The sequence below is a fragment of the Manis pentadactyla genome, chromosome 14 (assembly GCF_030020395.1).
Source record: "Manis pentadactyla isolate mManPen7 chromosome 14, mManPen7.hap1, whole genome shotgun sequence".
Taxonomy (NCBI): domain Eukaryota; kingdom Metazoa; phylum Chordata; class Mammalia; order Pholidota; family Manidae; genus Manis; species Manis pentadactyla.
The window spans coordinates 35,402,875-35,429,985 of record NC_080032.1 but is presented as its reverse complement, the minus strand read 5'-3'; the positions used below and the strand labels follow the sequence as shown (position 1 = coordinate 35,429,985).

At 40.2% G+C, this 27,111-nt stretch overlaps 1 protein-coding gene across 22 annotated transcripts in view; it reads right to left on the bottom strand.

Annotated features, from left to right (window-relative positions):
- Positions 1 to 23,979, bottom strand: part of CLASP2 (cytoplasmic linker associated protein 2) — a 207,596-nt gene extending 183,617 nt beyond the window's left edge. For 11 of the 22 annotated variants that reach the window (XM_057491797.1, XM_057491798.1, XM_057491794.1 and 8 more), the window contains exons 1-2: positions 23,251 to 23,976; positions 14,525 to 14,603 (exon numbers count right to left, since the gene is read on the bottom strand). In XM_057491797.1, the coding sequence (XP_057347780.1) occupies positions 14,525 to 14,603; positions 23,251 to 23,445 (274 nt within the window). In that variant the 5' untranslated portion in view covers positions 23,446 to 23,976. Of the gene's footprint in view, positions 1 to 14,524; positions 14,604 to 23,250 lie in introns of all 22 variants that reach the window. The other 11 variants (XM_057491791.1, XM_036892338.2, XM_057491792.1 and 8 more) reach the window with 5 other exon arrangements.
- Positions 23,980 to 27,111: the final 3,132 nt, after the last annotated feature.

Genomic DNA, 27,111 nt, shown 5'->3' with positions numbered 1-27,111 from the left:
TACCAACAGCAACTGTTTCCATAAGTGAAGATATGAGGTAAGCAAATTGTTTTAAGTTGTTTATTCATGAGTCCAACTGAAAATAACTGAGAAGCAATTCCAAAAGAATACATACAGTATGACATCACTTAAAATAATAATGCTCAAAAAACAGGCAAAACTAAATATCATTTGTATTATATATATATATATATATATATATATGTATATACACACACACACACACAGTAAAGCTGCTCTACAGACCAGGAAGGGAATGATTATCCCAAAGATCATGACACTGGTTACCTCTGAACAAGGGGGAGGTGTCACCAGGATACGTAGACAACGGGGCAGCTAGGGAACTTGCAGAGTTTTAGTTTCTTGACCTGTGCACAGGCAGGTCTTCGTTTTATTTGTATCACCACTCTACAATCACATGATGAACATTATGTTGACTAGACAAACCCCATCACAAAGTTACCCCCCACATTTCCCATTGCAATCATTGTCTATCAGCGTAGTAAGATGCTGTGGAATCACTAGTCGTCTTCTCTGGGTTGTACAGCCCTCCCTGTGGCCCCAACCCACATTATACATGCTAATAACAATGCCCCCTTTCTTTTTTCTCCCCCCTTATCCTTCCCTTCTCACCCATCCTCCCTAGTCCCTTTTCCTTTGGTAACTGTTAGTCCATTCTTGGGTTCTATGAGTCTTCTGGTGTTTTGCTCCTTCAGTTTTTCCTGTGTTCTTATACTCAACAGACGAGTGAAATCATTTGATACTTGTCTTTATCCACCTGGCTTATTTCACTGAGCATAATACCCTCTAGCTCCATCCATGTTGTTGCAAGTGGTAGGATTTGTTTTCTTCTTGTGGCTGAATAATATTGCATTGTGTATATGTACCACATTTTCCTTATCCATTCATCTACTGATGGACACTTAGGTTGCTTCCATTTCTTGGCTATTGTGAATAGTGCAGTGATAGTCTGGTAGGGTTCCCCTTTCTCCGCATCCTTGCCAACATTTGCTGTTGTTTGTCTTTTGGATGGTGGGAATCCTTACTGGTGTGAGGTGATATCTCATGGTGGTTTGAATTTGCATTTTGCTGATGACTAGTGATGTGGAGCATCTTTTCATGTATCTGTTGGCCATCTGAATTTCTTCTATGGAGAAATGTCTGTTCAGCTCCTCTGCCCATTTTTTAATTGAATTATTTGCTTTTTGTTTGTTGAAGTGCATAAGCTCTTTATATATTTTGGATGTCAACCCTTCATTGGATCTGTAATTTATGAATATATTCTCCCATACTCTAGGATGCCTTTTTGTTCTATTGGTGGTGTCCTTTGCTGTACAGAAGCTTTTCAGTTTGTTGCAGTCCCACTTGTTCATTTTTGCTTTTGTTTTCCTTGCCCAGGGAGATATGTTCATGAAGAAGTCGCTCATGTTTATGTCCAAGAAATTTTTGCCTATGTTTTTTTCTAAGAGTTTTATGGTTTCATGACTTACATTCAAGTCTCTGATCCATTTCAAATTAACTTTTGTGTATGGGGTTAGACAATGATCCAGTTTCATTCTCTTACATGTAGCTGTCCAGTTTTGCCATCACCAGCTGTTGAAGAGGCTGTCATTTCCCCATTGTATGTCCATGGCTCCTTTATCATATATTAATTGACCATATATGTTTGGGTTAATATCTGGACTCTCTATTTTGTTCCACTGGTTTGTGGCTCTGTTCTTGTGCCAGTACCAAATTGTCTTGAATACTGTGGCTTTCTAGTAGAGCTTAAACTTGGGAAGCAAGATCCCCCTGCTTTATTCTTCCGTTTCAGGATTGCTTTAGCTATTCGGGGTCTCTTGTGGTTCTATATGAATTTTAGGACAATTTTATCTACCTTGATGAAGAATGCTGTTGGTATTTTGATGGACATTGCATTGAATCTGTAGATTGCTTTAGGCACGATGGCCATTTTGACAATATTAATTCTTCCTAGCCAAGAGTATGGGATGAGTTTCCATTTGGTAGTGTCCTCTTTAATTTCTCTTAAGGGTGTCTTGTAGTTTTCAGGGTATAGGTCTTTCATTTCCTTGGTTAGGTTTATTCCTAGGTATTTTATTCTTTTTGATGCTATTGTGAATGGAATTGTTTTCCTGACTTCTCTTTCTGCTAGTTCATCATTAGTGTATAGGAAAGCAACAGATTTCTGTGTATTAATTTGTATCATGAAACTTTGCAGAATTCAGATATTAGTTCTAGTAGTTTTGAAGTGGAGTCTTTATGGTTTTTTATGTACAATATCATATCATCTGCAAATAGTGACAGTTTGACTTCTTCTTTACCAATCTGGATGCCTTGTATTTCTTTGTGTTGTCTGATTGCTGTGGCTAGGACCTCCAGTACTATGTTGAATAACAGTGGGGAGAGTGGGCATCCGTCTTGCTCCCGATCTTAGAGGAAAAGCTTTCAGCTTTTCGCTGTTAAGTACGATGATGGCTGTGGGTTTGTCACAGACGGCCTTTATTATGTTGAGGTACTTGCCCTCTATTCCCATTTTGTTGAGAGTTTTTATCATGAATGCAAGCTGAATTTTGTCAAATGCTTTTTCAGCATCTATGGAGATGATCGTGTGGTTTTTATACTTCTTTTTGTTGATGTGGTGGATGATGTTGATGGATTTTTGAATGTTGTACAATCCTTGCATCCCTAAGGTGAATCCCACTTGATCATGGTGTATGATCCTCTTGATGTGTATTTGAATTCGGTTTGCTAATATTTTGTTGAGTATTTTTGCCTCTGTGTTCATCAGGGATATTGGTCTGTAATTTTCTTTTTTTCTGGTGTCTTTGCCTGTTTTTGGTATGAAAGCGATGCTGGCTTCATAGAATGAGTTTGGGAGTATTCCCTCCTCTTCTATTTTGTGGAAAACTTTAAGGAGAATGGGTATTATGTCTTCTCTATATGTCTGATAAAATTCAGCAGTGAATCCATCTGGCCAAGGGGTTTTGTTCTTGGGTAGTTTTTTGATTACCGATTCAATTTTGTTGTGGGTAATTGGTCTGTTCAGATTTTCTGTTTCTTCCTTGGTCAGTCTTGGAAGGCTGTATTTTTCTAGGAAGTTGTCCATTTCTTCTAAGTTTTCCAGCTTGTTAGCATATAGATTTTCACAGTATTCTGCAATAATTCTTTGTATTTTTGTGGGGTCCATCGTGATTTTTCCTTTCTCATTTCTGGTTCTGTTGATGTGTGTAGATTCTCTTTTTCTCTTAATAAGTCTGGCTAGAGGCTTATCTATTTTGTTTATTTTCTCAAAGAACCAGCTCTTGGTTTCATTGATTTTTTTTCTATTGTTTTATTCTCAATCTTATTTATTTCCTCTGATCTTTATTATGTCCCTCCTTCTGCTGACTTTGGGCCTCATTTGTTCTTCTTTTTCCAGTTTCAATAATTGTGACTTTAGACTATTCATTTGGGATTGTTCTTCCTTCTTTAAGTTGGCCTGGATTGCTATATGCTTTCTTCTCAGAACTGCCTTCGCTGCATCCCACAGAAGTTGGGGCATTGTGCTGTTGTTCTCATTTGTCTCCATATATTCCTTATCTGTTTTAATTTGGTCATTGATCCAGGATTACTCAGGACCATGTTGTTAAGCCACCATGCGTTTGTGAGCCTTTTTGTTTTCTTTGTACAATTACTTTCTAGTTTTATGCCTTTGTAGTCTGAGAAGTTGATTGGTAGAATTTCAATCTTTTTGAATTTAATGAGGCTCTTTTTGTGGTCTAGTATGTGGTCTATTCTGGAAAATGTTCCATATATACTTGAGAAGAATGTGTATCCTGCTGCTTTTGGGTGTAGAGTTCTGTAGATGTCTGTTAAGTCCATCCATTCTAGTGTGTTGCTCAGGGCCTCTGTGTCCTTACTTATTTTCTGTCTGGTGGATCTGTCCTTTGGAGTGAGTGGTGTGTTGAAGTCTCCTAAAATGAATGCATTGCATTATATTTCCTCCTTTAATTCTGTTAGTACTTGTTTCACGTATGTTGGTGCTCCTGTATTAGGTGCATGCACATTTATTGTTACATCCTCTTGTTGGACTGACCCCTTTATCATTATGTAATGTCCTTCTTTATCTCATTATTTTCTTTGTTTTGAAGTCTATTTTGTCCAATACAAGTACTGCAACACCTGCTTTTTTCTCCCTATTCTTTGCATGAAATATCTTTTTCCAACCCTTCACTTTTAGTCTGTGTATGTCTTTGGGTTTGAGGTGCATTTCTTGTAAGCAGCATACAGATGGGTCTTGCTTTTTTATCCATTCTATTACTCTGTGTCTTTTCATTGGTGCATTCAATCCATGTACATTTAGGGTGATTATTGAAAGATATGTACTTATTGCCACTGCAGGCTTTGGATTCTTGGTTACCAAAGGTTCAAGGGTAGTTTCTTTACTATCTAACCATCTAACTTACCTCTTTTATTAAGCTATTATAAGCACAGTCTGATGATTCTTTATTTCTCTCCCTTCTTATTCCTCCTCCTCCATTCTTTATTTGTTAGGTGTTTTATTCTGTACTCTTTTGTGTTTCCTTTGACTGCTTTTTTGAGTAGCTGATTTTATTTTTTGCCTTTAGTTAATATTTGGTTGGTCTGCTTTCTTTGCTGTGATTGTATTTTCTCTGTTGACATCTATTTAGCCTTAGGAGTGCTTCCATCTAGAGCAGTCCCTTTAAAATATCCTGTTGAGGTGGTTTGTGGGAGGTAAATTCCCTCAACTTTTGTTTGTCTGAGAATTGCTTAATCCTGCCTTCATATTTAAATGATAGTTGTGCTGGATACAGTATTCTTGGTTCAAGGCCCTTCTGTTTCCTTCCATTAAATATATCATGCCATTCTCTTCTGGCCTGTAAGGTTTCTGTTGAGAAGTCTGATGATAGCCAGATGGGTTTTCCTTTGTAGGTGACATTTTTTCTCTCTCTGGCTGCCTTTAATACTCTGTCTTGTCTTCGATCTTTGCCATTTTAATTATTATATGTCTTGGTGTTGTCCTCCTTGGGTCCCTTGTGTTGGGAGTTCTGTGGGCTTCCATGGTCTGAGAGATTATTTCCTCCCCCAGTTTGGGGAAGTTTTCAGCAATTATTTCTTCAAATAGACTTTCTATCCCTTTTTCTCTCTCTTCTTCTTCTGGTACTCCTATAATGCAAATGTTGTTCCGTTTGGATTGGTCACACAATTCTCTTAGTATTCTTTCATTCCTGGAGATCCTTTTATCTCTGTCTGCCTCAGCTTCTCTGTGTTCCTGTTCTCTAATTTCTATTTCATTAACGGCTTCTTGCACCTCATCCACTCCGCTATTAAGTTCTTCCAGAGATTGTTTTATTTCTGTATTCTCCCTCCCTATTTGATCCTTTAGCTCTTGCATATTTCTCTGCAGGTCCATCAGCATGGTTATGACATTTATTTTGGATTCTTTTTCAGGAAGATTGATTAAATCTATCTCTCCAGGCCCTCTCTCAGGGGTTGTCTGGGTAATTCTTGACTGGATCATATTCTGCCTTTTCATGGCAATAGAGGTAGCTGTAGGCAGGTAGAGTGTGGGTCAGCTAGGAGAACAAAGTCCTTTTCTGCATGTTGGTCACCTTGCCCTTCTCTGCTGCCTGTGTCAGTTACCTGTACACCTGGTGCAGCCTCCGGATTAATCCCCTAAACTGCCGTGGGCGTGGTCACTGTCAGGGTAGCCCAGAGCCCTGCGGGGAGTGGCAGGCATGCCAGGTGTGGTCTCCTGCAAGACCGGCGCCCCTTTGTGTCTTTCCCTGGTTTTCTCTGCCTGTGCAGGGAAGCTACACGTCGGCAGTGGCCTCTGGGTCTGGCCTTGGCAGCTGCACGCCGGGAGGAGATTCTGGGCGGTTGCTGTGGGTGCAGCCAATCCCCAGCTTCTCCGGCACTGCATTCGTGCATGCCCAGTAGAACCCCCGCTGCTCCGCTGCTGCGAGTGGGCACTCAGCTGCTCTCCAGCTGCTCGGCCACCGCAGCAGGGCCACGCCATAGGGGGAACGACTGGCAGGCTGTTTATTGTCGTGAGGGGCTTCAGAGCTGCGCTGTTTCCCAGGAGTCTGGGGTGCCTGAAGTTCCCAGGATTCCCAGCTGCTCGGCTGAGTGCACCGGGATGATTCCGTCCAGCTGTGGGGTCCCTGTCCCTTTAAGAATTTCAAAATGCACTCACTTTTCTTTTTTGTTCCAGGGGAGCCAGCTGCGGGGACCTGATCGCAGATTTTACTTTTCCATTTCTCTAATATCCAGCATACCATGCAATGTGTCTGCGTTTTGGTGCGGATGACTAGGGCTGGGTATTTAGCAGTCCTGGGCTCCCACACCCTCCCTGCTCCAACTCCTTTCTTCCTGCTGGGAAGCTGGGGTGGGGGGAGCGCTCAGGTCCTGCCAGGCCGTGGCTTGTATCTTACCCCCTTTGTGAGATGCTGAGTTCTCACAGATGTAGATGTAGCCTGGTTGTTGTACTATATCCTCTGCTCTCTCTTTTAGGAATACTTATATTTATTGTATTTTCAAAAATATATATGGTTTTGGGAGGAGATTTCTGCTGCCCTACTCACAACGCCATCTTGGCTCCTCCCCAGGTGTTGTTTTTTAAATTATTCTTCATATTGTACATGTTTGATATGCATTTTACTGTATGTACGACACATTACTCATGTGACCAGAACAAAAGCCTAGCCCCTGGTACTGAAGACTTTCTTCAATACGTCTAAGACTTTGGCACCACTCCATAAAAGAAGGCAGAAAGGCAAGTTAGAGTCAATTCTTAGATTTTGAGATGAGAAAGAAATCACATCTATTGCAGGGGTGGGATGGAAGGAATGGGAGGTGGGTGGCTAGAATTCAGTGGCACAGGTCCTAAAGACAGATCACAGGGCAAAAATAAAGTCAAAATTATATTTCTACAATCCCTTAAATTACTACTACCACTTAGAACAGTACTGCTAGGTGTGTGACCACATTGTTTAATCTGTTTTTACTTCCTTAATCCATGAATGTCTACAGCAGTACTCACCTCAGACTACTGAAAATTAAAATAATACATTTAAACTACTCAAGAGAGTTATGGGCACTGAGTAGGTACTCTATGATGTGTTATTCACTATTCTCATCATCGCTATCTAATCCTGCATGTTCAAAAATCAAAGAAACTAACTCCTTTGACTTTGCAGGTATAACCCTCCTTTCCCTGAGGCAATGGATGCTGAGGCCTAGTTTAAAAAGGGAAGGAGGAAGAAATGAGATAAAGAAAGGGATTTTTCTCTAGTTTATTTATAGACACAGATAATTAAATGTGTATAATTTGATGCAAATAATTTTACAAAGTAACACTGTCTACAGTATAACCAGAATTGAGGTAGTAAAGATCAACAACACTTAGGGAAAAAAGAAATTACATTCTTTTTGGAAGAAAATGACCAGACTTGAAAATCCATCAACATCACCCACCACATCAACAAAGAGAAGGACAAAAACCACATGATCATCTCCATAGACGCTGAAAAAGCATTCGAAAAAATTCAACATGCATTCATGATAAAAACTCTCAACAAAATGGGTATAGAGGGCAAGTACCTCAACATAATAAAGGCCATCTGTGACAAACCCACAGCCAACATCATACTTAACAGCAAGAAGCTGAAAGCTTTTCCTCTAAGATTGGGAGCAAGACAGGAATGCCCACTCTCCCCACTGTTATTCAACATAGTACTGGAGGTCATAGCCACTGCAATCAGACAACACAAAGAAATACAAGGAATCCAGACTGGTAGAGAAGAAGTCAAACTGATATGATATTGTACATAAAAAATCCTAAAGACTCCACTCCAAAACTATTAGAACTAATATCTGAATTCTGCAAAGCTGCAGGAAACAAAATTAATACACAGAAATCTGTTGCTTTCCTATACACTAATGATGAACTAGCAGAAAGAGAAATCAGGAAAACAATTCCATTCACAATTGCATCAAAAAGAATAAAATACCTAGGAATAAACCTAACCAAGGAAGTGAAAGACCTATACCCTGAAAACTACAAGACACCCTTAAGAGAAATTAAAGAGGACACTACCAAATGGAAACTCATCCCATACTCTTGGCTAGGAAGAATTAATATTGTCAAAATGGCCATCCTGCCTAAAGCAATCTAACAAGTTCAATGCAATCCCTATCAAAATACCAACAGCATTCTTCAACAAACTGGAACAAAATAGTTCTAAAATTCACATGGAACCACAAGAGACCCCGAATAGACAAAGCAACCCTGAGAAGGAAGAATAAAGTGGGGGGGGGGATCTCATTTCTCAACTTCAATCTCTACTACAAAGTCACAGTAATTAAGACAATTTGGTACTGGCACAAAAACAGAGCCACAGACCAGTGGAACAAAATAGAGAGTCCAGATATTAACCCAAACATACATGGTCAATTAATATATGATAAAGGAGCCATGGACATACAATGGGGAAATGACAGTCTCTTCAACAGATGGTGCTGGCAAAACTGGACAGCTACATGTAAGAGAATGAAACTGGATCATTGTCTAACCCCATACACAAAAGTTAATTCAAAATGGATCAAAGACCTGAATGTAAGTCATGAAACCACAAAACTCTTAGTAAAAAACATAGGCAAAAATTTCTTGGACATAAACATGAGCAACTTCTTCATGAACATATCTCCCCGGGCAAAGGAAACAAAAGCAAAAATGAAGAAGTGGGACTATATCAAGCTGAAAAGCTTCTGTACAGCAAAGGACACCATCAATAGAACAAAAAGGTATCCTACAGTATGGGAGAATATATTCATAAATGACAGGTCCAATAAAGGGTTGACAGCCAAAATATATAAAGAGCTCACACATCTCAACAAACAAAGGAAATAATCCAATTAAAAAATGGGCACAGGATCTGAACAGACACTTCTCCAAAGAAGAAATTCAGATGGCCAACAGACATATGAAAAGATGCTCCACATCACTTGTCATCAGAGAAATGCTAATTAAAACCACAATGAGATCTCACTTCATACCAGTAAGGAGGGACAACATCCAAAAGACAAACAACAACAAATATTGGCAAGGTTGTGGAGAACGGGGAACCCTCCTACACTGCTGGTGGGAATGCAAATTAGTTCCACCATTGTGGAAAGCCATATGGGGGTTCCTCAAAAAACTCAAAATAGAAATACCACTTGACTCAGGAATTCCACTCCTAGGAATTTACCCTAAGAATGCAGCACTCCAGTTTGAAAAAGACAGATGCACCCCTATGTTTATCGCAGCACTATTCACAACAGCCAAGAAATGGAAGCAACCTAAGTGTCCATCAGTAGACGAATGCATAAAGAAGATGTGGCACATATACACAATGGAATATTATTCAGCCATAAGAAGAAAACAAATCCTACGACTTGCAACAACATGGATGGAGCTGGAGGGTATTATGCTCAGTGAAATAAGCCAGGCGGAGAAAGACAAGTATCAAATGATTTCACTCATCTGTGGAGTATAAGAACAAAGAAGAAAACTGAAGGAACAAAACAGCAGCAGACTCACAGAACTGAAGAATGGACTAACAGTTACCAAAGGGAAAGGGACTGGGGAGGATAGGTGGGAAGGGAGGGATAAGGGGGGAAAAAAAGGGGGCATTACTATTAGCAAACATAATATGGAGGGGACACAGGGAGGGCTATACAACACAGAGAAGACAAATAGTGATTCTATAGCATCTTACTATGTTGATGGCCAGTGACTGTAATGGGGTATGTGGGGGGGACTTGGTGATGGGGGGAATATAGTAAACGTAATGTTCGTCATGTAACTGTAGATTAATGATACCAAAAAAAAAGAAAAAAAAAGAAACACATCAACATCTACAGGATTGGCTACTGTGGAACTTTGGTTCTGATAGCTTCTGAGAGACAGAAGACTATGATAAACACTAATAAATGTTAGATGTTATTATGTACTAAGCACTGAATTATCTCAATCCTCATAACAATCCTATGAAATAGGGTAGTCCCATTTGTGAGAGAGGGCCGAGAGGGCTTAAAGTTCTTGCCCAAGTCACACAAAGAGCAAATAGTGAAACCAGGGTTTAACTAACCTTAACAATGTTAGGCTCCACTCATAATGACTTCCACTTATTTGTAATTAAGGTGTGTGTGTGTGTGTGTGTGTGTGTGTGTGTGTGTGTGTGTGTGTGTGTGTGTGTGTGTGTGTGTGTGTGTGTGTGTGTGTGTTTACCTTATTTTATTATTTTAGTATTGTACAAGATGCAAAAATGATAGCCAGGTATCCTGACTCTTCTCATACTCTCTCTGTATTACTACTTTGGATTAAAACTATCTAAGATTTATAAAATATGAGATCCTCTACTGAATACAGTTATCATAAAACCAGGGTTCGTGATCAGTTTAACTGTAAATAGTACTTTTTTTTGTTTGAAAATTTTCCACAATATGTGTGGTCACAAAAAAAATTTAAACAAGGCAGGGTGTGTGTGTGTGTGTGTTTTAACAATCACGTAACAGCAGTGAAAAAAACAAGAGAAGAGACACTGCATTACTGAGAGGTGGAATTCACCTCCAAAAGGAAAATGTTGGCCCCAAAAAGGGTTGTTCACTTCAGTATAAAAAACTAAGTTTTTAAATTATAAAAAACAAACACATACAAAAAACCCACACTACATAAACTTAGTATTACAGTGAACCAAAACTCATAATTTTTTGCATTAGAGTGCCATTTTAACACATACTCTCTTGGAGTCAAACAGAAAATGATTTTACTCTTTGCTTTACCAGTTATTAATCATGCAAGATATTAAACTTCTCTGAACTTCCAAGTTTCCTCATCTGTAAAGTAAGGAGGAATGTAGGCCTATCCCTCATACGGCTAGTGAAGAGGACAACATGAAGCTGGCAAAAATCACCCGCGCCAATCCCAGGATCAGCATTCAGAAGTGTCAACAAAACATAAACTAAAATATCTGTGTACAATATGACACTGAATCATCATTCAACATGATGAACATTCAACTGGTAATTATTGGGAATCCCAAACAGAGCTTTTCACCCTGTAGACTCTCAATAAGAACTTGTTAAAGCAATGAATGCATCTATCACAGACTGGAATCTGAACAGTGAAACAGGAAAGACTTTTAAAGTACAGCCATTAGCTTATTTTATTATTTTATTATTTTAGTATTGTACAAGATGCAAAACTGATAGCCAGGTATCCTAACTCTTCTCATACTCTCTCTGTATCACTACTTTGGATTAAAACTATCTAAGATTTATAAAATATGAGATCCTCTATGAATACAGTTATCATAAAACCAGGGTTCGTGATCAGTTTAACTGTAAATAGCACTTTTTTTGTTTGAAAATTTTCCACAATTGTGTGGTCACAAAAACAATTTAAACCAACAAGGTAGGGGTCACAAACATAAATGCCTACAGTGAGGGAGGTACAGGAAACACCAAAAACATCAACCAGGTCTGGGAGGGGCCAAGATGGCGGCGTGAGTAGAGCAGTGGAAATCTCCTCCCAAAACCATATACATTTTTTAAAATACAACAAATACAACTATTCCTAAAAGAAAGACGAGTGGATACAGTACAACAGCCAGGCTACATCTACATCTGCGAGAACTCAGCATCTCACGAAGGGGGTAAGATACAAGCCGCAGCCCGGCGGGACACGAGCGCTCTCCCTACCGCAGCTCCCAGGCGGGAGGAAATGACTCAGAGCAGGGAGGGGGTGAAAGCCCAGGAGTGCTAAATACCCAGCTCTAGTTATCCACACCAAGAGCGCAGACACACAGTGCACGAAGTGCTGGAAGTGCTGGATACGGGAGAAACGGAAAAGCAAAATCCATGAGCGGGTCCCCCACAATCCGCTCCCCTGGGACAAAAGAAAAGCGAGTGCTTTTTGAAAGTCTTAAAGGGACAGGGACCTCACAGCTGGACAGAATCATCCCGGCACACTCAGCCCAGCAGCTGGGAATCCCGGGGAGCTCCAGGCGACCTAACCCTCCGGGCGGCAGCGCAGCTCTGACGCCCCTCACGGCGATAAGCAGCCTGCCAGTCATTCCCCCAGCTGGCGCGGGCCCCGACACAGTGGCCCAGTAGCCTGAGAGCGGCGGTGGTGGAGCAGCCCAGGACTGGACACGCGAGCCTGCGGCGGCGGAGGTCAAGTGGCCCAGGAGCGGGCGCACGAGCCAGCGTCGGCAGCAGCCGGCCTGGGAGCAGGCACGCATGCTGGCGGCAGCAGCGGCCAGCGAGCGTGCCTGCAGTGGCGGCAGAGCAGCCCGGGAGCGGCCGCGCCCACAGCAGCTGCACAGAATCTCATCCCGGCGCGCAACCTCCCAGGCCAGACACAAAGGCTGTCGCCAGCGTGCAGCTGCCCGGCGCAGGCAGAAGAAACCGGGGCAAGGGGCAAAAGGGTGCCACTCGCAGGAGAGCACACCCGGCACGCCTGCCTCTCCCTACAGGGCTCTGGGCTACCCTGACGGCGACCCCGCTCTCAGCAGCTTAGGGGATAAACCCGTAGGCTGCTCCACCTCTACAGGGTATTTTAAAGGGACTGCTCGAGATGGAAGCACTCCTAAGGCTAAATAGATGTCAACAGAGAAAATACAATCACAGCAAAGAAAGCAGACCAACCAAATACTAACTAAAGGCAAAAAATAAAATCAACTACTCAAAAATGCAGTCAAAGGAAACACAAAAGAGCACAGAATAAAACACCTAACATATAAAGAATGGAGGAGGAGGAATAAGAAGGGAGAGAAATAAAGAATCATCAGACTGTGTTTATAATAGCTTAATAAGAGAGTTAAGTTAGACGGCTAGATAGTAAAGAAGCTACTATTGAACCTTTGGTAACCACGAATCTAAAGCCTACAATGGCAATAAGTACATATCTTTCAATAATCATCCTAAATGTAAATGGACTGAATGCACCAATCAAAAGACACAGAGTAACAGAATGGATAAAAAAGCAAGACCCATCTATATGCTGCTTACAAGAGACTCACCTCAAACCAAAGACAAACACAGGCTAAAAGTCAAGGGATGGAAAAGATATTTCATGCAAACAATAGGGAGAAAAAAAAATCAACCAGGTCTCAGAAGTGCAGTATTACAGCCTTGGTGCACTGTAATGATATTCTCACTTATAAGGTGACAAGAGGAGATGGGTGGGACTTAATAATTGGAAAGCTCATGACCCAGACAAAAGGGAAGCTATGAAAAAGCTTCAGTCAATAACCACATGTGGGAGTGGAAGATAAGGACTACCACACTGTCAAATTTTTCAAGACATGCCATTAATGTGAATTTTTATGGAAAACCCCCTAATTTTAAACTCTGACTCAGAATGTTTTAAGAAAACACATAAGGAAGTAAAACATGTTTGCAGGGCAGTTTTTAACATCTATCATAGGATTTAAAGCAGAAGACTGGTAAAGTTGTCATCTTTTCAGAAGCTATTCATTCAAAGAATGAACTGGAAACAGGGAATGATGAAAAACGGAATAATAAAGACAGGGAAGCTCACTCAGATGGTTCTGCTGAAAGGACAGCTACACAATAAAAATGAAAGAAGCAACTGGCAGAATTTGGCGTCATACCAAATATGAAAAATAAAGCTGACCAAAGATAATTCAAAAATAAGTGTGATATACATTATGAAGCATTAACTTAATCCATAAAAGAAAATCACAAACATCTGAGGTTATCCTTAAATGTTTCTATGTACCAGAAAGCAAATACACCCAACAAAGCACTCCATGGCACATGAAGGTCACTCGGGTTTAGAAAGTAAGTCAGAGCCAACTTTGTAACCCTAACTGCTTTACAAAGAGGAGAGCTGTACTCGGGCACTGTGCAGTACAGCAAAGACATTATAAGTGTTGCTCACAGTATCGCTGGCAGCCTAGAACCAGCCTACAAACTATCTGTGGCAAAAAACGTAAAGTGTTTATAAGATAATGTTTTTGAAACAATCTGACTAAAGTAATTTTGTTTGTTAAATCTAATAATAAAAAATTGGGCCTTGCATCTTTTTTTTGCTGTAATTTACTTTTATTGTATTTTATAAAATATTGGTCTGTAACAGAGTAACAGTGAAAGAACTGGTTCTTCACTGCAGATAGTCTGTAAAGAGGTGCTCTAAGTTTTATTATAAATTTTTAATATATTACAAAAAAGGTACAGTAAAAAAAATTTGAAAATGTGAAGTCAAAATTTATAAGCAGCATATTTAGTAAGGTTTTGCTTTTCTTTGCTTTTTGTCTCAAAGGGAATATAATTATTTATTTAAATAGGCTTAAAATCTTTTATGTCTGGATAAACTAAAATACTAATCTCAATCTAGATCTCAACCAGATTTCTGGGTACAAAATCACATTTTTGCATTTTTTAAAACTAATTATGTTAAAAATTAAAATAGTATGTCAAAACCTATTATGATTTTTAAATAAAGTTAACTTACCCATTACTACATAGGACCTAAATCGTGTTGATAATCTGTCCACAAAGGCACTTAAAATTTCCAATCCCATTAATGATACCTACAGACAAAAAGAAATTTTAATGAATACATATTACCAAAGCATACTTTAATATCAGTATGTAATTGTTGACATATAAAGACCTTCATATACTACCAAGTTTCAAAAAAATAAGGAGACTGAAATTTTCATGGGTGAAGAGTCATGAGGTGAAGGCACCCTATTCTCAAATGGCTCAACAATAGTAATAATAACAACAATAATAACATGTAAATGTGCAGGAAGATAGTGATAAAGCATATTTTGCAAAATATTAACAATTGGAAAATTAGGTGAGGCATACACAGGTGTTTACTGACTATACAACTTTCCTGTAATGTTTACTGACTATACAATTTTACCTAAATGAGACAGTAAAAAATTAAAAGAGTGCCTTTAATATAGAGGAATTCCAGTTTCTGTCTATGATGGAGAAACTGGAAAAAACATGATTCCCACTGTAATAAGAGAAAGCCAAATAATCTGCAAAAACATAACTATTCTTGAATCCATCTGGAAGCTGAGGTTGTAGAATAGTTAACTAACCCGAGATCTAAGAAAAGACAGATGCCCCTAAAGGCCCCTAACAGGAAATGGGGGTCATAGGTGAATCTGATCAAGCTTTAGATCCAAATACCAAGTTAGAAAAAATACAGAGGGAACAAATATCACAGGAATGAAATAAGCACAATCCAGTTTGTGGGAAACTCTACCACAAACAGAATCCAAGAATTTTAAAAAAGAAAGACTGAAGGAGAAACAGACTCGAATAGATTTAATAAACAAGGTAAGTTAGGGAGGCAAATAATGTCCTTCCAAAGGTGATCACATCTTAACCTCCAGGACCTGTGACTATGTGACCTTACATGGCAAAAAGAACTTTCAATGTGGTTTAGGATCTGCTGAAACCTGCTGAAACCTTGGTTTTACTACAGTGCAACCATTCCCAATTTCTGACCTCCAGAACTATAAGAAAATAAATGTATGTTGTTTAAAGCTACTGTGTGGTCATTTGTTAAAGTAACAATAGGAAACTAGTATGTTAACAAATCACAATGTGTGAACCTTATTTGGATCTTGATTTTTTAACAATTAATTCATTAAAAAATTTGTACATATTAAAAAAATTGGAAATTTGAAGCCTGGATGTTTGACATCAAGGAATTTTTCAACATATGATAATGGTACTGAGGCCAGGTTAATGATTTTTTAAAGAGCACTTACTTTTGAGACATTAACTAGAAAAACTTAACGGATGAAACAATATGTCTATGATTTATGACAAAGTGATGGCACAGAATTGGCCACAAACTGATGAGTATTGTACTTGGATCTGTATTTTTTTTCTTTCTACATTTACAGTTCAAAATCTCGAAAACAAACAGTTTAAAAAAAATTACAGCAAACATGATTCCTAGTGGTAAAATGCTACAACATACTCCTGAATCCCAGGAACAATTCAGGGATGCCCACACTTTTTATTCAACTGTGTCCTGAGTGTCCCAGCCAATGCTCCCAAACCAAGCAAAACCAAAGTGATGGAAAGAAAAAAGCCTGTTGTTATTGTCTATTGTCATATGGTAGTATCCCCTTGGCCACGGTTTCAGTTACCCACAGCCAACTGTGTTCCGGAAGGAAGGATCCTCTATCTGATGCACGGTCAGGTCAATAAGCAGCCTAAAATGTCACAGTGCCCACGTCATTCACCTCACATCACCTCATCACGTAAGCATTTTATTATCTCACATCATCACAAGAAGGGTAAGTAAGGGACAGTAAGATATTTTAAGAGACAGATTCATATAACTTTGATTACAATATATTGTTATAATTTTCTATTTTATTATCAGTTATTGTTACTACCTTAACTGTGCCTAACTGATAAATTAAACTTTTATCATAGGTATGTATGTATAGAAAAAACGTAGTATACAGGGGATTCAATACTATTTACAGTTCAGTCATCTACTGGCAATCTTGGAAAAGTATCCTGCATGGATAACAGGGGACTACTGTATGTACAGAAAAACTGAAAGGATCCACAATAGCAGAAAAAAAAAAGTTTTTAATTTTAAGTAGTAGCCAGGCCAAAAAGTCAATACACAAAATGCCATTCCATTTCTATAAGCCCAAAAACATAAAGGACAAATAGCATTTACAATACTCTCAAACACTATAAATTACCTAGGAGCAAATCTAATAATGTGCATAAGACCTACTTGGAGAAAATAATGAAACATTAATGAAAGGTAGTTTAAAGAAGGCCTAAAATAAAATAAAGTCAATATTGTAAAGATATAAAATCTTCCCTCGAAAAGATGATATTCAATGTAATTACAATAAAACCTCCATATTTTGGTGCAACTTGACTAGCCAATTCTAAAATTCACACGGATTAGTAAGTAAAGACCCAAATAGCCAATGGACTGTTGAAAAACATGGCAGGTAAGTCTGATATAGCAAATATCAAGATTTACCATGGAGGTATAATAATTTTCCTAATTTTCCAATTGGGCATCTTTTAACTTAGCCTGCATCTTGGATAAGGGTCCTTTCAGTAGAATATTAAAACCCTCATTAAAGAAGAGAAAACAACTAGAGCAATATTCCAATTTGTTCCTCATCACTTCCTTAGAAATGCAAATGCCTCCATTCAGATCCTTTAAAATATAAAAGTGAAAGTAATGTACTTTATAACAGATACAAATGAAATATAAAAGCAAAAACATAAACACATTATCATATAAAATATAAAAGCAAAAATAACGTAATTCTTAGCAGGTAGAAAAACAGAAGCTCTAAAAAACAAATTTGAGGTTAAAACCATGCATGCTCAACTTCAATGTTTGAAAGTCATAAAACAAACATTTAAAAAAATTGTATGTTATTAACCCTAAGAACTTTGGGTCATTTTCTCATTCTTTTTCTCCTTTTTCACCTCTGAATCACAAGAAGTTGAACAATTTTGAGTAATCTGATGGCAATAAACTTAAATGCAGACTGTCACCTTGGCTACAGACTCAATTCAATGTAATGTTTGATCTTCCAAATAGTTTAAATCAGAAATGTCAACCAACAATAGAGCTCAGTAACTACATGCCTACCCCCAATTTAAGAATCACAACTATGAACTTTCCATGTAAAAGTCAGCCTGACAACAAGAGTTCTTGAAATCTAGGAAGGACATAAACTCAATTCATAACCACAGATGTTCTCCCACCACAGGTGGAAGAGAAAAACGGTATGTATTGTTCATAACAGGCATATTCCTGTAATGCTCCTTCTCTCGTTAGGAAATACTATAGGTTTTTGAGACCTTTCTTCCACAGATTAACTCAGCGTTCAAGAAAATGGTAAATAGTGAGATACAGTAATTGATAAGTGGACATGTGAGCACAGACCGAACGAGTAAAGCCTGATGGCTTACAAATTTTAAAAACCTAAAAAGAATTATCAGGCTATTTTTATATAAATAATAAAACTATTTTCCTCAAAAAAGGAGGGAATCAAATGACTTAAAATTAAAGATACTGATTAATTCTAGGTAGAATGAGGAGAACAAGACAGGGGTAGTATAACCCAGTACTTCCACTTTGAGACCTATACCCAAGAACAGAGTTATTTTCAATGGGGAGGTGGGGAGTACAACACACTAATGCAGACATTTGGAGCTGTGCCGCCAAAAGGTACATGGCTATTCAAATAAACAGAACCCTGTCTGAAATCATCAGAAGCCTAGCACTTAACTCTTTTTTGGGAAAGGGGTTGTGCGGAGGGCGTGGTTTTAGTATACCAGTTTTCCAGAAATGCAGCCAGCTGGTAAATCAAGGTGACAATTATAATAATCTCATTATTTGTTGAATTAGGAAATGAAAGTACAAGTGAGTGTGCTTTCATTTCCTAATTCAACAAATAATGAGAGACTGCTATGGGTATAAATGCTGGGAAGTGGGGACAAATGGTAATGGGAGTCTCAAGAAATTCCAATTCCTTCTCAGTGAGGTAGGAAGCAAGATCATCATCTGACAATGATGGAAGAAGAGCTATTGGTAGGTCTGAGGGGAGAGAAACAGGTGTAAGAGAGCTGTCTAATTGAAAGAATGAATGAACTAAGAAATTATAGTATCATTGCCAGGCACCATGAAGGGCCCACTTGAAGGTTACAAATTTAAAATGAAACCAATTAGAGGTCTTGTGTTTTTTTCCATCCACCTTCAGTTGCATTGGTGCAGCTGTGGAGAAGGCATAGGTTAACCAGGATTGCCTTTTATCAGGTAAGGACAATAAAGCTAGAGTAAGGAGGGAGACGAGAATTAAGGATAAATGTAAGGGCACGACTGACCAGGATATTTAAGCTCAGGCAAGAGGGAATGTGGGACCATTAAAAGCTAAATGGATTGGATGTCATGCTGGGTGGTCAAACTCTTTAAGGTGATTAACTCAAAGAAATAAGGCTCAGAATTTAGAGTTCTAGGATATTACAATCAACCAAGAGTAATGCCACTTGTGCAGTCTGAGTCACCAGCAACCACACACCTAGAGTGGGTGGTCTCAATTGAAATCAACATGTACTGGTGCAGCCATCTGACTATCATTATGGCTTCTTGGGTAGTCAGGTACATTTACATGTTGAAATATATTTTATCTCATTATAAATTATGTGTAATTTTCCTTTATAGTACAGTTAGAACATTATTGGGATTTTTAAAAATTATGTGTATTGGGTATTATCTATAAATTTTATTTCATGATTGTAAAGGGGGCATTAACAGGGGCCACTGAATCTGACAGGGTTCAGAATCACCATCCTAGACAAACACTCATGCACGTATGCAAGGTGACAATGTAAAAGGACATGTTAATAGTAAAAAACTAAAAACAACCTGGACTCTCTTCCTATATACTGCAGGAAAAGGAATAGGCAAGATCCAGATTTACCAACAGATCTCAAACACGTTTTTTTTTTAAGCAAACTAAAAAATTGATGGCTTATAAGAAATACACAAGGTGACACTGACATTGTAAAGTATCATCCTTCAAGTGGCAAAGAGGCTGATTTTAGATTCCAAGAAGACTTGAAACCCTAGCACATCACTTAGCCCAGCATTACCTAGTTATAATTTAATGCTATTTATTTTCTCCACTTTTAGAGTCAACTTAACTGTTATAGTTGCAGATACATAATATGAAAATTTAAAGTAGGGCTGACAAAGGATAGGATATTGAAGAGGTTTACAAAAGTACAGAAAAGGAAGAGTAGCAAAATCCTCATTTCCTTATCTTCAAGTGCTCCTCTGCCCACTTACCAGATCTATGACCTGAGGCAACATACATCTTTTCTACAAAATGAGGAAATAACAGTACTGACTTTCTAAGGCCACCTTAAAGATAAATGAGATAATGCATATAAAGCTGTTGGGACAGTGCCTGATACAAAGGACTCTTTAAAAATGGTGGTCATCGTATTTAACTGCATTTTCTGAGGGAAATTTTATTGCCATGTACCCTTTTAAAATTTGGGAACTGCCAAAAAGTCAAATGCCAGGGCATAAATAAAATCGTATTCCCTTATTTTTCATCTTCGATCTTTCTCCACTGAGTTTAAGGCCCCAAACGTCTACTTAACGTCTCACCTCATGTTAAACTTTTTCAAACCTTCCATTCAACCCAACTGCTTACTCCTTTACCAGGCTTGCTGTCCTCTGCATCTCAGTAAACAGCAACTTCTTTCAGTGCTCAAGAAAGGTACCCCTAATCCCTCTTATTCAACTCTCACTCAGCCCAAGGTGCGTGTGTGGGGGAGAAGGGGGCATCCTGTTGGCTCCACCACAAAATCACATCCCAGATCTCACTCTCAGCATCGCCACTGCTACCGAACCAACCTGAGCCGAGCCGAGCCACCATCATATCCCTGCCTCTTTTGCTGCTTCCTCACAGCCCACTCTCCATACATCTGCCCCTCCTACGTGAAACTCTCCACTGACTTGAAAGAAACCTGAGGCTCTTCCCACCTGCCTCCCCAATGTCACCTTCCTCAACACCTCACTCACTTGAAGCTCTAGCTATGCTGGCCTTCTTTTTGTTCCTCCACAGAACTAGGGACTCTGCCTTTGCAGTTTCCTCTGCCTTGTCATTCTTCATTCTTGTTATTTCTTTTATGTCTATGCTTACATTTCATCTCACTTTCTTGGCTACCCAGGTCCCATCTCACCCTCATCCTTTCACATCAGTTGGTTTACAAGCACTTACCTCAAGTTATCTAATTTGTATCCTCCTCTGCCTTCCTCTTCCAGAACCGCAGGGATCGCACTCTCCCATCCTTTAAATCACCCTCTCAAGTGACATCCTCAGTGACCAAACTATTTAAAATTCCAACATCTGCATCCTGCCCACCATTCCCTTCGCTGCTCTTCTCCAAATCACTTACCACCATCCACAGATAGATATTTGTCTACTCCTCTTCCCCAACTAGAATCTAAGTCCACAAAGGCAAGAATTTTTTTTTTCATTGTTGTATCCAAAGGGCCTAGAAGAGTGTCTACATATGGTAGATCTTCAATATCCAAATAGGGCTGGACGAAAGCTTTGCTAATCTTGTTCACAGCTCAGTATCTAGAACAATGCCCATCATGGACTACAGTCACTCAAGTTCATCGAACCAATGATGTCAGTTATGGAGACACTCAAACTTTGAAGTACTACCATATCTAAAGAAAAATATTTTGTTCAGCATAATCTTAAATTTAATTCTCTATTTGTGTGTATGTTCAAAAAACTGACACTTTTTTCATTAAAAAGTTTTATTTTATCTTGAATAAAAAATGACTAGTTTGGCAACTTAATTTACAAAACTCAAATAACAAACTGATTAGAGTGCCCTCTGACAATGTCAGAAAAGCTTTCATACAGCATTCAGTAGAAAGAACGTGTAATTCAGGAAGGAAAGAGAAGAACTGATGAATCAATAGGAATGAGTAGGCAAGAGGGCATAGGATCTAATGTGCATGTGGAGGGAAGGAAAAACAACCGGTGTCAAAAGTCAGACAGACAGGCCATTCACCCGAAGGGAGAAGGTGGAATACATAGGCATAGCCACAAAGAAGTATGTGTGTGTATACGGTTGTGGGAGCCTGTGGTGTTCTTCTCTTCTGATTGCTGAAACAGTCTCAGGCTACAGTATCCAGCGAGGAGCATGGAAAGAATGTGCAGTAAATAGGTGGAACCGGGGTCAGCGTGCTGATGAGTTCTAATTCTTACGGACCAGTTAAAAGAAAAACAGCACCAAGTGGACGTAGTACTTAGAGACAGAAAAGTTAAACTGGGATACTGTAGTATTCTATAGAAGCCCAGAGTGTACCATTCACTGATGACTGATGGTGCATCTGAAGAGTGAAATGGCCCAAAGCCAACCCCCCTACAGCCAGTGCACAAGAAGGCAACACATCACCAAAGCACTACCAAAGAGCTCACTTCCCACAACAGCCTATCAGCAACAGAAAATCAGAAATCTTGTGTGTATATGCTCTTCTTACAGGGTGAGCAAACTAGTAACTTATCTTATTTCTAAAAATAATCCCCCAAACAGTAATTATACATTATTTCCTTCCAAAGTTAAAAAAAAATAGTATGCAACAGATGATAAAAATGGTTAATTCTACAATTGTTTATTATCCTCATCAAATCAAAGCCTCACCATTAAATCTGCATAATAATTCTAGACATGTCTTTCTTCCATATGAGGATAAAACTTTCAAAGTACAGCTGGGTTATACGTATGTAATAAATACTAAGAATCACTTCACCCACAGGAGACTTGGGCCGGCATTTTAAAGCAACACTGCCACCAGAAGACTAGAAAGAAAAGTATCTGCTAAAAACTACAGTACAAGCTAATTACAGAATCTTTACCTGGTCTCCCAGCGTGGCTGCATTACAACCCTACCAACTAACCGGCTCTTCTGAAACTGACAGATTTTTTTTTGGTACCTCATCCTCTTAGGTTTTTTTCAGCATCAGCTAACCTGCTTGGACACAGCTTCAAACCCGAGTCAGATCTCAAGTGAGGCAAAACAAAATACAGGAAGCGTTCAACTGCTTTCCGTCGACGATAAATTAAAAGCAAATAATGCCCTGGGGTAGGCACCTTTGGTTCGATTTAACAGTAAACTTAATCAGGCACCTGATTAAGCTCTATAAAGATGTTTTAGAGACGAAAAACACAACCTTCCAGACACAAAAGTTATAAAAGAAAAAGTAGTACATTAAGTAGGATAAAAATCCGAATCAGGATTAACCTGGCTTCTTTCCAAATGAAAAACTGTATCCTAAGGTCCTGTCTCAGTCTAGGATAGTGTTCACACAGATGTACACATGTAACAAATCTTCGAGCCCTTTATGTATGTAAATCATCACTGATTTTGTAAAATAGGCGATTAAACATTGTATCCCAACGCCAAGTAACTCCGCGCCGTGTCACGGAATCGCCGCGGAACAACCGATCCGGACGCGAAGGCGGTCCAGCTGTGGTCCGGAGCGGCGGGCTCGCCAGCAGGGTGCGGGGGGTGGGGGGACCCTGGGTCCACGTTTTCCCGCAGGTGGCGCCAGGCGCCGTCCGAGATGAAAGGGCCGCCCGCGGAGGGCGTGAGGCCCGGCCGCGCCGCCCGCTTACCCGGTAGTTGCTCGAGCCCACCCAGCCGGTGACCGCGTCGACCGTCCTGCCCAGGCGGCCCAAGTCCTCCTCCAGGTCCGGGACGGCGCCGGGGGTGCCCAGGTGGAGCAGCAGCTCCTGGCCTGCCTGCAGGCGGCCGCCGACGTCCGTCTGCTGCACCTGGGCACTGAAGTACTCCATGCTGCGGGGCTCCATGGCCAACCGCCCGCCCGCCCGCCAGCGGCCGACTTTCACCTAGCGCCGCCCAGCCGCCCGTGCGGGGCCCCGCGGGGACGTGCGGGACGTGCGCCGTCCGGCTGAGCGCGCCTCGCAGGGCGCGGCGGGCGGAGGAGCAGCGCCAGGAACCCAGCGGACCCCTAACTAGTCAAACTCGGCGCCCCCCGAGACTCGGCCGGCTTCAGAGGCCGCGGCCGCCGCCGACGTCAGCACGCGCGTGACGTCAGCGCGACGCCTGCGAGCACCGCCCGGCGGGATCGGGCGTCGCAAGGGCGGAAGGCTCCCGGCTGGAGCGATCTTCGGAATCTGCTGCGTGGGCATCCCGGGCCGGCCGTCCTCCGTCGCCTGTGCGGCAGTGCCCGGTCCCCGCTCTCTGCGATATGGAGCGCTTCCAACTTCTTCCTCGTGGAATCCGTACTTGGGAAAGTTTCTGGTTCTTGGAATCCCCCTCCACCACCGCCCCCGCTTTCTTAACCTTGTAAATTACGCTTTCTCATAAAAAAATCTTGACCCCTGGTTGTGTTACCATGTAATGTTTCTTTTTTCTTTTTTAAACTGACTTAGTTTACATAGAGTAAAATGCACAGATATTATTTTAGGTGTAGAGTCCATGGGTTTTGGCAAATGTATTCACCAGTGTAACCACCACCCCATAACTTCCGGAACTTCCCATAAATAACCACTGGCCCCAAGGCAATTCTACTCGGATTTCTGTCGCTTTAGTGTAGTCCTCCCTGTTCTTTGACTTTACATAACTTGGTACATCTGAACCGGAAAACCCCGGCGCTTGCGGACCAGGTTCCAGATCACCACAATAGTTGGATATCACAATAAAGCAAGTCAAATTAAATGTTTGGCTTCCCTGGCATATAACATATGTTTACACTGTAGTCGGCTAGGTGTGCAATAACTTCATGCCTTAAAAAACTACATATTTTAATTAAAAAATACTTTTGTAAAAAATGCTATTATCTGAACTTTCAGTGAGTCATAATCGCTGATCACAGATCACCATAACAAATACAATGAAAAAGTTTGTAATACTGGGAGAATGACCAAAATGTGACAGAGAGACACAAAGTGGGCAAATGCTTGTTGGAAAACTGACCGTAATTGATAAAACGTGGGTTGCCACAAACCTTCGATCTGTAAAACAAAAAACAAAAATCACAGTATCCCCAAAGCCCAGTACAGTGAAATGCAATAATAATTTTTAAAAGGGCATGCCTGTATTTTTTTGAGTCAGGCTTCTTTCTCTCTCAGCATGTTTTGGGATTTCATCCAGTGCTGTTGGTACATCAGTTCATTTTTATTGTTGAATAGTATTCCTTTGTATGGAAGGCCCAGCTGTTTAAAGGCATCTGCATTGGTCCCATAATTATGAATAAAGCTGCTATAACTGTTAGCGTAACAGTCATTGTGTCGGTGCATGTTTTCATTCCTCTTGGGTAAACACCAAGTACCAGAAATACTAGGTCTTAAGATAGGTGTATGTTTAACTTCAGAAGAAACTGTGAAACTGTTTTCCAAAGTGGCTGGACCATACTACATTCTCACTACCAACCGTGCCTGAGAGTTCTGGTTGCCCCACATACTCCAGGATATTTAGCATGATCAGGGTTAGTAGCTTTAGCCACTTCAGTGGGTATAAAGTAGTCTATACTACATTCTAAATGCACACTGCATTTACCTTCTACCAATTATTTCCAACCACAATGTAATAGTTACTTGTATATCTGTCTCTCTTACTACACAAAAAGTTCCAAGATTATTTGTGTTTTCCCTGGGTTCTTGACAAAAAAAAAAGAGTGGGTGATCAATTTCAGTTGAACAAGTTAATAAATTCAATGAAAATCGACATTTGACATGTTCACAATAACAAAAGAGTAATAGCAAAAAATTATTACTCTCCAAATTCAAAGAAATCTGACTCTTTTCTGTGTTCTCAAGCTTTTGTCTCTTCCCATGTTTCACATTGTATTGACTTGTAAAGTTTCTTCCACCTTTAACTGGCTGCAGTTTTCCTAAAACTGGGCCTCCATCGAGTACTGTGGTAATTATTCCTTGGGTGTCTAAAGATTCCATTCATAAAGGACTGCAGAAGAATATAAAAAGAGGGTTCTGTCTACTAGAATTTTATACTCTAGTTGCCAGTAACCAGCTGCAGTAGGAGGTGTAGAAAAAAATGAAATGTAGTTCTGGAGTCTAGATTCAGCCCTACCTGTCCCTATGACCAAAAATGACTGCTGCTCTTAGCTCTGTAATCTCCATTTACCCTTCTGATCTTATGTAACTAAAGGATCACACTAGATGGTCTTTAAGTTATAACTAAATACTCTTCAAGTTATACGATAATCTGATGGCATTAGAATAATGCTGGAAGTACCTATGAAATGCTTAGTAAACACTAGTTACTACTACCTGTATAAGCCCTTTGTATGTTTAATTAATTAATTAACAAATACCTTCTGAGTGCTTATGTGCTAGATTTCAGAGATACAGAAGTGTAAGATAAATTCTAGCCGAAATAAGGAGGCAAAGAGAGGCAACAAAGGGCCAGGCAGTTTATCTGAATGCCCCGGGCGAGGTTCCCCAGTCTACGAAAATGGAGGCTAGGAAAGTCACGCCCAGCAGGGCAGGCAGCGAGTTTTTAAAGAAGACAGGGGGAGGCAGAGCTTAGATTTACAGCGGAGTGAGGATTGGCTAGCCTAAGGCACATTTTTCAGGTTGGTAGGGGGCAGCAGCCGGGGACTTTGGCACGTCATCAGTGACCGAAATGCTCACCCCTCCCTTCGGTGCTTTCAACCTTACATTCCAGCCTTTTGGTTATAATGGGCGCCAACTTGATTTGGCTGCTTCTGGCTGACATGGGGCGTCGTGGCGGGGGTGGGGGTGGGGTTAGCATGTAGTTATATTGCTCTGATTGCAAATATTTTGCCCTGCTTTCTTTAGAGGCCCTCACTCTACTCTGTCCAAGCCTATGGTTCCTGTTTCATTTTCTCTTCTACAGACTCTAGCTGCTGCTAGGGAAAAGGGACGATGACCACTCTGGCTGCTTCATGCTGAGAGGGGGCGCAGTAAAGGGTGCAGCTAGGTTCCATCACTGGTCAGTTGAGAGGGCTTCAGAAGGTTGGCGCTTCTATTCTGGAAGGACAAACTTGATGAGATTAAGAATGCATGGCTGAATATGAGAACTAGAAATATGAAGAGTCTAATTGAGAATCATAGCCAGGCATCATGGGGAAACTAGAATTCTGGATCGAGTTTACATCTCAATGACTAGTATTAGGATTTAGTATAGATGCAGTTAAGACTGCATTATTGAAACAATACTTTTCTCTAAAATCACCCTCATTTTTATTAGAAGTAGACAGATTAAGAAAATAATTAACAGTTGGCTTGATTATTTGCATAAGTGCAGCAAGAAGAGCAATTGATTACATAGGCTCTTGATTACATAGGCTCTTTTAAATGTGCTTTGCTGGAACTTTTTGTAAGGAATTTCAGATTGTACTTTTAAAGGCCTCTTGAGGCCAGAAAGCCCAGCCAGACTTGCAATCAGGTTTTGCCTGCAGTACCTGTAGATTTGGATGAATTCTTCTCTTCTTGAGGTCTCCAAGACATTCTGAGGTTCCTGCACCTGCC